General features: G+C 33.5%; 1 protein-coding gene across 1 annotated transcript in view; it reads right to left on the minus strand.

Annotated features, from left to right (window-relative positions):
- Positions 1 to 15,394, minus strand: part of LOC149743971 (uncharacterized) — a 37,630-nt gene that overhangs the window by 9,138 nt on the left and 13,098 nt on the right. The window contains exon 4 of the mRNA XM_089905931.1: positions 12,873 to 13,058. Within this exon, the coding sequence (XP_089762057.1) occupies positions 12,959 to 13,058 (100 nt within the window). The 3' untranslated portion in view covers positions 12,873 to 12,958. The remainder of the gene's footprint in view (positions 1 to 12,872; positions 13,059 to 15,394) is intronic.

Here is a 15,394-nt window from a genome sequence, read left to right on the forward strand (position 1 = left end):
TTTATATTATATTATAATTAATATTATAATATATATATATAATTCAGCCATAAAAAAAAAGAAATTCTGCCATTTACAACAACATGGATGGACCCTGATTTATTATGCTAAATGAGCTAAGTCAGACAGAAGAAGATTAAATGCTGTATGATATTACTTATTTGTGGATTCTAACAAAGATAAACTTGTAAAAACAGAGAGTAGAATAGTGATTACCAGGGGCTGAAGGTTGGGGGATTGGGGAGATGTTATTTAAGGATACAAACTTAAAACTAGTAGATAAATAAATCCTGAAGTTCTAATGTAGAGCATAGTAATTATAGTCACCAATACTGTATTATGAACTTCAAATTTACCAAGAGACTAGATCTTCATTCTTCTCATCACAAAGAAAGAAGTGATAATTATATGACACATTAAAAGTATTAGGTAACACTATGGTGGTAATCATATTGCAATATATAAATGCATCAAATCAACACATTGTACACCTTAAAATTACACAGTGTTATATGTCAATAGTATCTCAATTTAAAAAAGAAAAAAAAGTAATTGGTTGAATAATTTAGTTATCAGAATTGATGTATGTGTAACTTTACCACCTCAACGTGAAGCCCTGATTTCTGTCTAGTCTAAGCTTCAGAATTCAGTTTTACAATTGTAAATTAGAAATGAGGATTCTGAAAAGTCCTACACATAAATCTATGTAGATACATATAGCATGTGCACACACACACACACACATCATACTTTGTATATTTATTTTGAATAGAAAATGGAATAAGCAGGTGAGTAGTTTCAAAGTTGAAGATTTATTCATTTTTGGAAATTTTAAGGTAATTTTAGTCAGTTTGATATAAATATCAATATACTATATGTTGGCTGCCATTGGTCTAAAAATCTACCAGATCTTCCAGCTCCATGCTACTAATAATATCTAGTACTGTTGTGAGCTGAATTGTGTCCCCCCAAAAGATATATTGAAGTCCTGAACCCAGGCACCTGTGAATGTGACCTTATTTGGAAACGGGGTCTCTGCGATTTAACCAACTTAAGGTAAGGTCATATTGGACTGAGGTGGGCCCTAAGTCCAATGACTAGTGTCCTTATAAGGAGAAAGAGACACAGAGAGGTAGACACGCAGGGTAAAGGGCCATATGATGGTGGAGACAGAGGTTGGAGGGATGAAACTTCGAGTCAAGGCATGCCAAGTATTTGCCAATGATCATCAGAAGTTAGGGAGATGCAATGAAGGATTCTTCCCAAGAGTCTCCAGAGGGAGCCTGGCACTGCTGACACATCAATTCCAGACTTCTAGCCACCAGAACTGTGAGAAAATAAATTTCTGTTGCTTTAAGTCATATACTTGTAGTATTTCGCTATAGCAGCGCTAGGATATTAATACACATACTATATACAGTAGTAGATAGTAGATTGGCCAGTGATATTCCAACTGGGTAAACATTTCTTTGACATGTTCTTACACAGATGGGCATTCACCATACCTTAATGACTTGCAATTTATAATTTTGTTTATGTGACAGACCCATGATATTAACTTTGGAACAACAACAACAAACAAAAAGTACTGGGTGAAAGAACAGTATTGTTTCTCCTGAGAGACAATTAGAAACTGGTTTCAGACAGGCTGGAAGTAGAGAATGCAAATTTTCTGTTAAAAATCAGTGGAATAAAAGCATTTTATTTCAATCTCATCTTTTCGACCCCTGTCAAATGCCTAAAAGAACAAAAGAATAGTAGAAAATTCAAGATTTAATATAATAGAAAAAAAACCCTTCAATATACAAATAGAATTATACTAGCTAAAAAATGTGAAATATTAACCTAAACAAGAGTGCATGATATTTATTTTCACAAACTTCCTCAGTCTCCAAGATATTTGTACATTTCCAAAAAAAAAATTAAGTATCTTATTCTGCATAATCTCTACAAAATGACAGTTAAGACATCAAGAGTTATAGGAAGGCTCTGGGTACTGTGGAATATATCCTGTTGGGACCCAGATATTTGCGACAGAAAAGCAGATACCTGGCAAATAAAAAACAAATAAATAATAAAAATAAATAAAACCATCTGTACACTTTCTTTCCTAGCCTGAAAGTTACTTCACTGAGAGCTGAATAGAGGAGAGAAGGAAAAGCATTGCCATAGACTAAATGTTAGTGCCCCCATTCATATGTTAAAACTTAATTTACAGTGGGATGTCATTTGGAGGTGGGGCCTTTGGTTGGTGATCAGGTCATAAGGGCAGATCCCTCATGAATGAATGACACCAAACCTGCTGGCACCTGATCTTGAATTTCCCAGCCTCCAGAAGTGTGAGAAATAAGTTTCTGTTGTTTATAAGTCACCCAGTCTACGGTAATTTGTTATAGCAGCCTGAATGGGCTAAGACAGGAATAGAGGAGGCAATCCATGATTTTATAAGTTGAGGGGTGCTCTGGATACTCTAGCTTTCAACATGATGGGCTCTCAATATTACACTTTCCTTTCTGCACTTTCTTCTGTACTTTTGAGGGATAAACATGCAAGCCACGTATTTCAGACAACCTAGCTTTCTGAATTTCTCTTGGTTTCTGCCAATTGGAGGCACTAGATGGAATTTAGAAGGAAGAAAGAAGAAACAGAATATTACTTTGCTATTTCAGTTTCTTTCAGCACCTAGGGGCTGTGACAGTAGCAGGACCATAACGACAAAAGAAGGCATCTTGCTCATGGTCTTCTTGGCATGGAACCTCCATTCTAGGAGAAGAGCATGCAGGGGTGGAGGCAAAGAAAGGCAGACCAGCTCTACAATATACAAAAATTTATTGAATTAAATGCTCGCGAAATGGGTGAATTTTATAATATTTAACCTATATTTTATAAAGCCGTTTTTTTAAAGGTGATTTTAGGCAGCAGTGAATGTCAGCAACTTTGAGAGTAATTTAGCAGCAATGGTAGAGTGGGCTCCTGGTTTTTGCTTAATAGCAAAATACATTTCTAACATAGCAGACACAGAGAGCTTACCCCTCATACTGTCAGCAGCTCTGGGGCGAAAATGGTCACATGAGCTGTAGCCTAAGGCAGTGACAGTTTCTTGATCTATGAAGAACAACCCTCCTCTTCCCTTAACGCCTTTAGCCATTCCATCACTCTAGTCACCCGTGATCAGCTATAAATTTCCCCATCCTTAAATACTGAATGGTTTTCACATCTGCCAAATGTACGCTGAATACCAAAGAAGATTTTTCTGTCACCCAAGCAATTTGTTGAGGAAAAGTTTGGAGTCAACACCTCTGAATCCACGCCCCAGATAGTCCCAGTTACCATAGTTGTCAACATCTCTGGCAAGCAGCAAAAATAATTCAAAGATGGATCATACTTAGAAAGGAAATGATATGTGCTCTATGCACAAAACATTTTTCTTTAAATCAGTAAACGGTCATTTCTGATAAAAAGATGGTTACAGTAAAACAAAGGAATGAAAGAAATGCTTCTCATTATTCTCACAGAAGGTATAGATAATACCATCTTTATAAGTAATAAGTGAAATTTGAACAATGAGAAAAAAGTATTCCAAAGAGACTTTATAGGATGTCCAAAGAATATAGAATTGAGTTGCAAAATGTCACAATATGACAAAAAATGAAAAGCCAGTGTAGAGAATAATGCCCGTTATAGGTGGAAAAAGTTAGATGTTTATAAGTAGTTATGAGGGTGACTCCGAGAGAAAGAAAGAGCGGGAGGGAGGGAGGTGGAGCAGGGAGAGAGAAAGGGGAATGTAAACATGATCACAGAAGGAACGCTAGACTTTAAAAAGGTATATCTAACATGCATTATTGATATTTTTAAGAAGAACTAAGCAAATGAAAATATAGAAAGAGTCTAAAGTATAATTTTTTCAACATTTTTCTGAAATAAAAACAAGTTGAATGTGTAGACTGAAGGGGCTCATAGATTTCCAAGAAATAATGAAACCTAACATTCATACCTACCATTCCAAATCAAAGCATATTCTGGTAAGGATGTTAAAATTCAGGTACAAAGAAAGAATCCTAGGAGTAGGAGGGGAAAAAATCATGCCCCCTACTAGTGTGAAATATCAAGATGGATTCGACATCTTCACAGTAATATTCATGCAAGGAGACAGTTTGATCAGTATCTAAAATATACTAAGAGGAAGAATATGTGATGCAAGAATTTTATAATCAGCCAGGTAATCCTTTGATTTTAAAGAAAACTTTTGAGTAAAAAGGAAAAGGGTGCACGAAGTTATGCCATTTATGAATAACAAGGTCTGAAACTCCTAGGGGACAAGGTTAGGCAGTGATAAAGAAAGAAAAGGGAGAAAATGGAGCTGAAATCAACTGATTAGGTGATGAGAACTAAAGGATATTTTTTAAATTGACAAGAGTAGACACCCATGCCAACCCACCCCCACTCCTGCCCAAATATGTTAAGATTAATTTTTATTTAATGAAAGTGACAGAAGCGTGAGATGGTCACATGATCAGAGCAAAGGTAGCGGGAATATTCAGCCAGCCTCCTTTGGGTTGCAGAGTCTGTTAATTTTGACTCTGTTCCCATGTGAGGACTCTTGTCAATACGCAAAGCTCATTTTTTCTAAGCTCAAAGCTTTTTCAGAATCAAGTCACCTAACACCATTCAGAAAGAACTTTAAGCAGCATCTATGTCCTTCCTGTGAAATATTTATGAGCAACTTGGATTCTGACTTTCCTGTCAAACCCACCAAAGCCTAGTCTACATTCTCTTTTAAGGACATGATGGATGTTGGAAGTGGAAATCCTGTTTATCCCCAGCCCACACCGATCTTTCTATTTTTTTCTATTTCTATAGATGATAGATAGAGAATAGAGATACAGTTAATTTCTCACCGAGCTTATTAAAAAATCTATGTTCTTACAAGATGTTACTTATATTATTTCATTTGATTTCCCCAATACTGTTAATAGTTGGCATCATAATTCCCATTTTACAGCATAGAGATTTCAATTCCATTAGGTTAAATCAATTTGTTCTAAATTACACAGAAATTCAGTTTTGTGTCTGGTATTCGAAGAATCTCTTTGTACTTCCCCACCACCCCTTACTGTAGTTGTAAAATTCACCTATTGGCAATCACATATGATAAATGATCATACGATTCCAGACAATAAATTACAAGTGTTAAACTTAAAAATAATGGCTTGTTAGTTCCCTATCCCCACATCTTTAATGACAGAAATCACAGATCTTGTTCATGAGGATCACAGTTTTTGAAGTAAAATACTGGATTTTTATTTCTATTGCTATGACGGTATTATTATAGTAATACCAAAACAAGAAAAACACAATACACAAAAAGAAAACTACACACCAATTTCCATCATAAAATAAATGTAGAAATCCTTAGCAAAATATTAATAATAGAATTAGCAATATATAAAAATAATTATACACCATTACCAATTGATATTCATTCTCAGCATGTAAAGCCTGTTCAATATTCAAGAATTATCAATGTAATTTACCCAATCCTAAAGAAAAAAAAATTGCATGGTCATATAATTCAATGCAGAAAAAGGGTTTGACAAATTTCACAACCATTCATGTTGTAAAAACAACAAACGAACAAAAAGCTCTCAGAAAAATAGGAATAGAGAATAACTTCTTCCACTTGATAAACAGCACCTATGGAAATCAAAAACAAAAAGAAAACCAAAACCAAAAATCCCAAAGTTAACTTATACTTAATGATGAAAGACTGAATTATTTCCCTCCTCAAGATCAGGAACAAGGCAAGGATATTCACTCTCACCGCACTCATTTCACATAGTATGAGGTGTTCTAGCAAGTTCAGTAAGGCAAGAAAAACAATTAAAAGACAGATATGTAGGTAAGAAAGAAATAAAATTGTCTCTATTCGCAGATGATATGATTATATACAAACTGAAGTCTAGGAATACACATATACTCAAAAAATACCCTTTTAGAATTAATAAGTTAAGCAAGGATACAGGATATAAAACAAACATAAAATATTAATTGTAAACCTATTTGCTAGGAATTAACTATGGGCAGTGAGATTTTTATAATCACTCAAAAATGAAATATAGAAATATATCCAAATAATCAAGTATTTACAAGACTTGTCATCAAAAACTATAAAATGCTCATGAAAAAAATCAAAGAGGTTCTAAATAAATGGAAGACATTCAGTGTTTATAGATTGGAAGCTTCAGCTTGGTAACTGTTAGTTTTGCAAGGGCCATCATAACAAAATATCAAAGGCTGGGTAGCATAAATAAAATAAATATATTTTCTCACAATCCTGGAGGCTTATTAAAGTCCATGATCAAGATGTCAGCAGGGTTTTATTTTGCCTAAGGCTTCTCTTCTTTTCTCCTAAATGGCCATCTCTTCTCTGTACCTTCAGAGTCTTCCTCTATGTGTGTCTGTCCTAATTGCAAATCAGGTTGGATTAGAGCCCATCTTAATTACCTCATTTTAATTTAAATACCTCTTTAAAGACCATATCCCAAATATAGTCACATTATCATACTGTTAAGTCTGGGGGTTTAAGACTTCTACACATAAATTTTGGGGAGAGTCAATTTAGCTCATAACAGTAAGGATTTCAATTATGCCAAAATTGATATATAACTTTAAAACTATTCTCATCAAAACATCAGCAAGAATTTTTGTATAGACCAGATTATTTAAAAATATATATGGAAAAGAACAAAGGAACTAGAAGAACAAAAAGAATTTGGAAAATGAAGAATATAGTAGAAGAAGCCAGTCTACCCAATTTTAAGCCTTATTTTTTATCTTTATCTTTTTTAAATTACTGCTTTATTTATTTATTTTGGAGTATCGTCACTTTACAATATTTTGTTAGTTTCTACTGTACAGCAAAGTGAATCAGCTATACGTATACATATATCCTCTCTTTTTTGGATTTCCTTCCCATTTAGGTCACCACAGAGCACTGAGTAGAGTTCCCTGTGCTATACAGTAGGTTCTCATTAGTTATCCATTTTATATGTAGTATCAATAGTGTATATATGTCAATCCCAATCTCCCAATTCATCCTTATACTATATTTAGTAATCAAGACTGTGTGGTGTGAGTGGAGGAATAGACACATAGGCCAATAGAAGAGAACAGAAAATTCAGAAATAAACTCACAAATATGCCCAAATGAGTTTTGACAAAAGTGAAAGGAACAATTCAATGGAGAAAAGATAGCCTTTTAAACCAATGGTACTAGAGTAATCTGATAGGTTAAAAAAAACTGGGCCTTGACTTGTCACACATCTTACATAAAAATTAGTATTCTGGTTGTGATATTGTACTATAATCTAAGATGTCGCCATTGAGAGAAACTGGGAAATGAGTACATGAGACCCCTCTGCATTATTTCTTATTACTGCTAATGAATCTACAATTACTTCAAAATGAAACTTTTTTAAAAATTTAAATAAAACATTTAAATCCTAAATAAGATCAATAGTCTGAATGTTGATTCATAGTAAAGCCTTTGTCAGTTTGGTGCTTGTGCTATCAACAGCAAGGCAGACTGCTATGATCAGGTGAAAAAAAGAGATTACTGTGTGTAGCCTCTCATCCTATAATACCCCACTTGAGTTCAGACCTAAATAGAAGAGAGTCCTATTTACCAATCAGCTGGGGGAACACATACTGTCTATATATATGTAAATATTTCATTTTTAGGAGATTAAAGAAATTCCTAAGCTATAAAATCAAAACTATAGTGCTTAGGACTCAGAATGTTATTTGCTAACTTCAGAGTTTATGAAGATCTTTCATTATGAGCTTAAGGGAAGAAAAGAAACTAATATGTAAATTAAGCAAAAGAAAGTTATGATAAAAGAAAAACAAAGAGAAAACCCAACAGAGAAGGTAATAAAATTCCAGTGGAGATCATTACAGGTACTTTTTAGAAATAAAGGTAGTAGAACATAATGATAAGCATGATTTAGAACTGAAAAATGTTGAGAATAAAAGCAGTACATGCAATTTTTAAATGGCCAATATAACCTCCAAAAATGACAGAAACTGAGGATGGAAATTATTTTCCAAATATAATTTTAAATGATTTTTTACCAACTGAGGAAATCCTTTCAGCCTAACATTCTCCCTCAAGGGGCATTTGGATTTGAACTCCTAAAGATGGGAAGATAATTGGTATTTTATTGCTCAATTGCAACCATAATGATGAAAATATTGTTTATTTACTTTCAATTTTGAGTCAATCTTCAGGCCACGGAAAGAAGATGCTATGTTTAAGGATGGAATGAAAATCCAAGAGCTATGATAAAAATGTAACTTACACAAAGCAGATTGTGAAGAATATTGGGTAGAGAAACAAGGGCATTAAAATTGTCATATAAAGTATGAAAACTGAATTAAAGGACTATAGAAAAATGATTGAGTTTAATTACATTGTTTATACTAAAGATAATTGACAGAAAAACCAAAACAATAACATAATTGACTAAAACAGTTGGAGAAGAGGACCTGAGTGAGTTAAATATTTATATTTGATATTGGGGGAATAATAAATGTTATCTGATATTAATAAATTCAGAAAATATATATTGTTTGAGAAGGGAAATAACCAAAATATAAACAATTGTGAAGAACTTGTCTGGAGAGTAGACTTAGAAGTGAAGAAGTGATCTGACTCTGTTGATATTTAATATAAAACATTCTTTAACATGTGATTTTTTTTAATGAGCATATATTACTTGATAAAACCAAATACTTTAAAACTACAACCTACTTACTTATAAGTGATAGTGATTTATATGATACGAAGGTGCTTACTGTTGAATTGATATGAAAAAATTTAGAATAGAAGCAATTACCAAACTAGAATCATGCATGTAAACATTTTTTCTAGCATTTTTTATGTGTTAAAATGTGTTATTTTTCTTTGCTTTATACTGTTGAATTTGAAATATCACCCACCCAAGGCTCTTCGTTTCTCCCTAGTTACTTGGCTAGCGGCTGCTTCTATTTGCAAGGACATATCATGTGAATTACAAGGAAGTAAAATAATTGGCCTTCAACTAGACTAAATTTTCACCAAGTGGATTATTGTGCCCTGATAATGCCCACAGTCTAAATGACAACACTCAAAACTCAAATGTGTTCTTAATTATAATTTCCAAGTTAGGAAAATTGTGTTTTGTATAAAATATTATTTCATTAAATTAGCCACAATAAAAAATAAGAATCACCTTTCATTGGGAATATACAAGAGTAAGTTTCAAATAATTTTATCATGGAAAGTATTATAATAATCATTTCTAATATTTACAGTTAAGAATCTTAAAATCCTTCTGGCTTTACTTTCAAGAAAAGTCATCAGCAACATTTAAAAATGTATGCTTATGAAATAAATCATCCAATTACTCTATTTCTATGTTTAAATTCCCCAGTTCTTCTGGCAATAGAATATAAGTCACTGAAGCTTTGTTTCCAGTGGAAAGTGGCTGGTACCTCTAATCCTACCCCAGAAACCCACATTTATATAATCTGCAATAATTATCCAGGTATTTTTAGATCACTTCCATGGCTTTAATATTTACTTGTCATGTTACTTATTTTCACAGCTAGGCATCACATCACCCGTCTTTACAAATCAATTTATTACAAATTAAAGGATATAATCCTTCTTCTCTGACTAGTTTTCTACAATTTCTTTTTCCCAGCAACAAATGTAATTAAAAATAATAATTGATCATTTGTTTTAACTTGTCAGTAGAACTTACCATTTCCTGGTAAGGACATCTTTGTTAAAATTGGATGATTTTTAAATGTGTCAAAATGATCAAGATAATAAAGGCCTTGAAATATTTGCCTTTTTGAATTTAGAAATGTAAGCTATGACAGAATACAATTTCTTTCTGTAAAACACATACAAAAATGAATAGCACGTTTCAAATAGTTAACTGTTATTTCACAAGGATCATAAAAATTAAATAATTAGATGAGGAACTCTGTTCCATTATTCAACAGGACAATTAGTTCTATCAACATTTACAAGTTTTAAATATAGATTTATAATGCAAATATATTTATAATGTATTTTTATTTTTTTAGTGTATTTTTAAAATCTTCAATTAAAATCAGTAATCAAAAGAATTTAACATTAATGATAATAAAGCATTTATTATAATGTTTCTTTTATTCTTCAGTTATACTATTTCAATACTTTAAATACATGTTCAATTTTATTACCATATTTATGAATTAAAAATCTTAGTTTTGCTTAATGTCCTCCACTAGCAAGAAAACAAAAATTGAATGATACATTTCCATTTACTTATAACTTGAATTCTTTATAAATAATTTTATTTATCAAATATAAATAACTATGATTATAAATATAAGGTTTCAAAAAATGAGAAAAGCGAAGATACAGTTCATGAATTTGTGCTAATGACAGTTAATTATGCTTAAAATTTACTGTCAATTTGAACAAAAAACTATCACAAAAACAAAGTAGGACATTATATAATGATAAAAGGTCAAATCACCAGGAAGATATAACAATTACAAATATATATTCATGCAACATCAGAGCACCTAAATATATAAAACAAACACTGACAGAATTGACTAGAAAAATAGACAGAAGTGCAATAATAGTAGACGATTTCAACGTCTCACTTTTAAGAATGGAGAGACAGTTACCTTATAGGGAACAATTTTTATGAGTTTTTCTTCTCTCCTTCCCTTATTTATTTTTGCAAATATAAAAAAAAAGCACAAACTGTGAAATAATAAAGAAAAGAAACAGAGATGAAAGAGAGAGAAAGGGGTGGAAGGAAGGATGGAAAGAAGGAAGGAAGGAAGGGAGGGTATCTTACACAAAAGGTGACATACTATACACAGTTTTCTGCAACTTCCTTTTATCACTTAACAATTTATACTCCAAAATATACAATATATAATCCATTTAATCCATTTTGTAGAGATCTTCCCAACTGCTTTGCGCAAGTACATAGTAATCCACTGTGTAGATATATTGCAGTTTATATAACTGTTGGATTTTGGTGTTAGAATTTTGGATTTTGAGGGTGATTTCAATTTTGTTACTAGTACCAATAATGTTACATTGAAGAACATTTGATACATGTCATTTTTTGGATCTTTGGAACAGATTCCTGGAAGAGGGATTGATAGATCAAAGGCCAAATACAGCTATGATTTTGTTAGATATTGATAAAATCTTCTCCATGGATGTTGTCCCATTTTACATTTTGAAAAACAAGATATTAGACTGCTTTTTCCTCCTTAGCCTCACCAACAGAGTGTTATCAAACTTTTCATATATTTCAAATCTTACAGGTGACTAATGGTTTTGGTTTTAATTAGCATTTTTCTCATTATAAAGATTATAATATGAAATATATTTTCTAACAAACATTGTTCCATTGAAAATATGAAACCTACATTTCGATCTGAGTAGCCCAGGGAAGTATCCTGGGTTAATGACATAAGTGGCTATTTAGTTGTAATTAATTAGGTTAATCTGAAACCATCCATTTTACTCAGGACTGCAGTTTAAAGAGATAGGAGAAAGAAAGGCAGAACAGAAGAAAGGGAAGGAAAGATGGAAGGAAGGAAGGAAGGAAGGAAGGAAGGAAGGAAGGAAGGAAGGAAGGAAGGAAGGAAGGGAGAGAGGGAGGAAAGGAGGGAGGGAGGGAGGGAGGGAGGGGTGAATTAAGCTAGGTCTGAATTAAGACAAAAAAATATATGAATAAATGGGAAAGAACTGCTTAAATCAATGTAATTACCCTTGTTTGCTTGAAATCTGTGTTATAGTTTGAAGTCTGTGCCATACCTACCTTGTTAAAAAAACACTAAATTTACCTATCTTGCTCATATTCATGTTTCTCATAAACTCTGACCAGAAATTACAAATTTTAAAGTTTTACCGCATTTCAACAGTAAACTACGTGCATAACCTCAGAAATGGATTGATGTCTCTTGTTAATACATATTTTGTTCATCATATGCTGGGTAGGAGCTACATATTAGTATATATGCTCAAATTTTTATTGCATTTAACACACCAGAAGGGACATTATACAACTAATAAGAAGTGAAGTCCATATTAAGTTATTTGATCAAATATGTTTCATGAAAACTGCCTAAGAACATCAAAACAATTAGTCAAACCCAAAATTCAATCTGAGTTAGCATTCATATTCAAAGATTTGAATTCAGAAGTAAGTTCAGAGACCAAATATTATATTTTGATTTGTTCTGGAGTGGCCATCTGCCCATATGAAAAAGCTACTGCAACCGTCTGGCAGGCAGTTTAAAGAACCAAAATAACTACTCTGTGCAGGTCAGGTTCACAGGCATCTGGGTGTTGACTTGGAAAGCACAAAAAGTAATAATCACAGCACGTGGTACTTTACCGAGTAGCCAGCCAAAAGTGTCTGTCTAAATAGTCAAAAAATTTAGCTGTCAGAAGAATCCTTTGAGGAAACTTTATAAATACCTATCAAATTTCAAATATCAGTGGCCAACATTTTTAAAAACACCATAAAGATCTAATAAAATGTTATAGAAAAGTTATAATAATCCTGAGGTACCCATAATTTATATCCTGGCACATTTAAAAATGTTCCTTTTGTTTAAAAATGGGCTTCAAAGATATCAATAGTTTTATTTGTATATTTTATAAATATTTGTGTGCTAGTCAATAGTCTGATTTTTAATTGTTTAAAGCAAATCCAATGCCACAAAGAGCTACTTTAGTCATGACTTGCAGGAGTTCAAGGGGAATATCCTCTATCTTCACCCCTCTGCCCCTCCCCTACCTTCAAGTCTTCTCCTCACAGGTCTCTGCCTGGGAACTGTGGACTTTTGCTGCTCCTTTTCTTGGAAGAGTGGCTGCTGAAAGGAGTTAAATATGGCTCTTGGATAAGTAAGTCTGGGTTGGAGGGCCATGAAGAAGGGTCAGCAAGAGGACAATCTCCCTTGGCGTCCGGAACTTGTAGAATAGCCTGCAATAGAGTGGACCACCAGCTGAGCTCCTTGAAGTGAGAGCTACAGGCTGGCAGGGAGAAGGGTGACCCCAGTGTCAACCAAGAAAAGTTAGATATGCACACTGATGCACACTAAAGGTTGACGACAACTGAGAACATCTGTCTCAGACTCTCCTGGAGGCATTCACCAAAAATTGAGTTACAGGACCTTACACCTGACCAGCTGGAGAAGGGGTCTAGTAATTGCCCTGGTTATCATGCTTGTCATGATTTTTCAGCACATAAATGTTTGAGAATCACTGCCATTTTGAATGTGTGTTTCACTTGTCTGTTTTTCCAGTGGACTTTACCTCCTTGCAAGGAAGGTTTGTGAAGATTTGTTGCTGTTGTTTGCATTATTAGTTTTATTATGCTAATTCTAGAATCTCTGGTGCATAGTGCAATCTCAGGCAGGAAGTAATGGCTCATTAAAACAGGTATCCCAAAAGTCTTAGTAGAACTTCAAGATTAATTCCTTCAGGAAGAGGTAAAATTGTCATTAGATGCAGATGATATGATTCTATATATAGAGAACCCTAAAGACTCTACATGAAAACTACTACAACTGATAAACGAATTCAGCAAGGTAGCAGAATACAAGATTAACATACAGAAATTGGTGGCATTTCTTTATGGCAACAATGAAATATCGGAAAGGGAACGTAAAAAAACAATGCCTTTTAAAATCACAACCCCCAAAATAAATACTTAGGAATAAACCTCACCAAGAAGGCAAAAGACTTATACGCTGAGAACTGTAAGACATTAATAAAGGAAAGTGAAGATGATTCAAAGAAATGGAAAGACATCTCATGTTCTTGGGTTGGAGGAACTAATATTGTTAAAATGCTCATACTACCCAAAGCAATCTACAGATTTAACGCGATCCCTATCAAATTACCCATGACATTTTTCACACAATTAGAACAAATAATCCTAAAATTCATACAGAACCATAAAAGACCCAGAATTGCCAAAGCAATCCTGAAGAAAAAGAACAACGTTGGAGGCATAGCCACCCCAGACTCAGACAGTACTCCAAAGTCACAGTAATCAAAACAGCGTGGTATTGGCACAAAAACAGACATATGGATCAATGGAACAGAATACAGAGCCCAGAAATAAACCCACACACCTCACTTAATCTTTGACAATTAATCTTTGACAAAGGAGGCAAGAATATATAATGGGAAAGAGACAGTCTCTTCCGCAAGTGGTGTTGGTAAAGTTGGACAGCCTTATATAAACCAGTGAAGTTAGAACACATCCTTTCACAAATGAACCTATCTACACACGAAAATAAACTCAAAATGTCTTAAAGACTTAAACATAAGACATGACACCATAAAACTTCTAGAAGAGAACACAGGCAAAATATTCTCTGACATAAATCATACCGATGTTTTCTTAGGTCAGTCTCCCAAGACAATAGAAATAAAAATGAAAATAAACAAAGGGGACAGAATCAAACTTACAAGCTTTTGCACAGCAAAGGAAACCATAAACAAAATGAAAAGACTACCTACAGAATGGGAGAAAATATTTGCAAATGATGCGACCAGCAAGGGCTTAATTTCCAAAATACACAAACAGCTCATACAACTTGATGACAACAGAAGCAAACAACCCAATCAAAAAAATAGGCAGAAGACTTAAAGGGACATTTCTCCAAAGAAGAAATACAGATGGCCAATAGGCACATGAAAAGATGCTCAACACTGCCAATTATTAAAGAAATGCAAATCAAAACTACCATGAGGTACCACCTCACACCAGTCAGAATGGCCATCATTAAAAAGTCTACAAATAACATATGCTGGAGAGGGTGTGGAGAAAAGGGAACCCTCCTACAACACTGTTGGTGGGAATGTAAGTTGGTGCAGCCACTGTGGAAAACAGTATGGAGGTTCCTCAGAAAACTAAAAATAGACCTACCACATGATCCAGCAATCCCACTCCTGGGCGTATATCCAGACCAAACTATAATTCAAAAAGACACATTCACCCTGATCTTCACAGCAGCAATATTCACAATAGCCAAGACATGGAAACAACCTAAATGTCCATCAACAGATGAATGGATAAAGACGATGTGGTACATATATACAATGAAATACTACTCAGCCATAAAAAAAAGAATGAAATAACGCCGTTTGCAGCAGCAACATGGATGCAACTAGAGATTATCATACTAAGCAAAGTAAGTCAGAAAGAGAAAGACAAATGCCATGATACCACTTATATGTGGAATCTAAAATATGACACAAATGAACCTATCTATGAAACAGAAACAGAATCAGAGACATAGAGAATAG

Source organism: Delphinapterus leucas, unplaced genomic scaffold (genome assembly GCF_059928025.1).
Source record: "Delphinapterus leucas isolate spDelLeu-1000000601 "Yukka" unplaced genomic scaffold, BTC_Dleu_Yukka2 spDelLeu_asBTCV2_sq40, whole genome shotgun sequence".
NCBI lineage: Eukaryota > Metazoa > Chordata > Mammalia > Artiodactyla > Monodontidae > Delphinapterus > Delphinapterus leucas.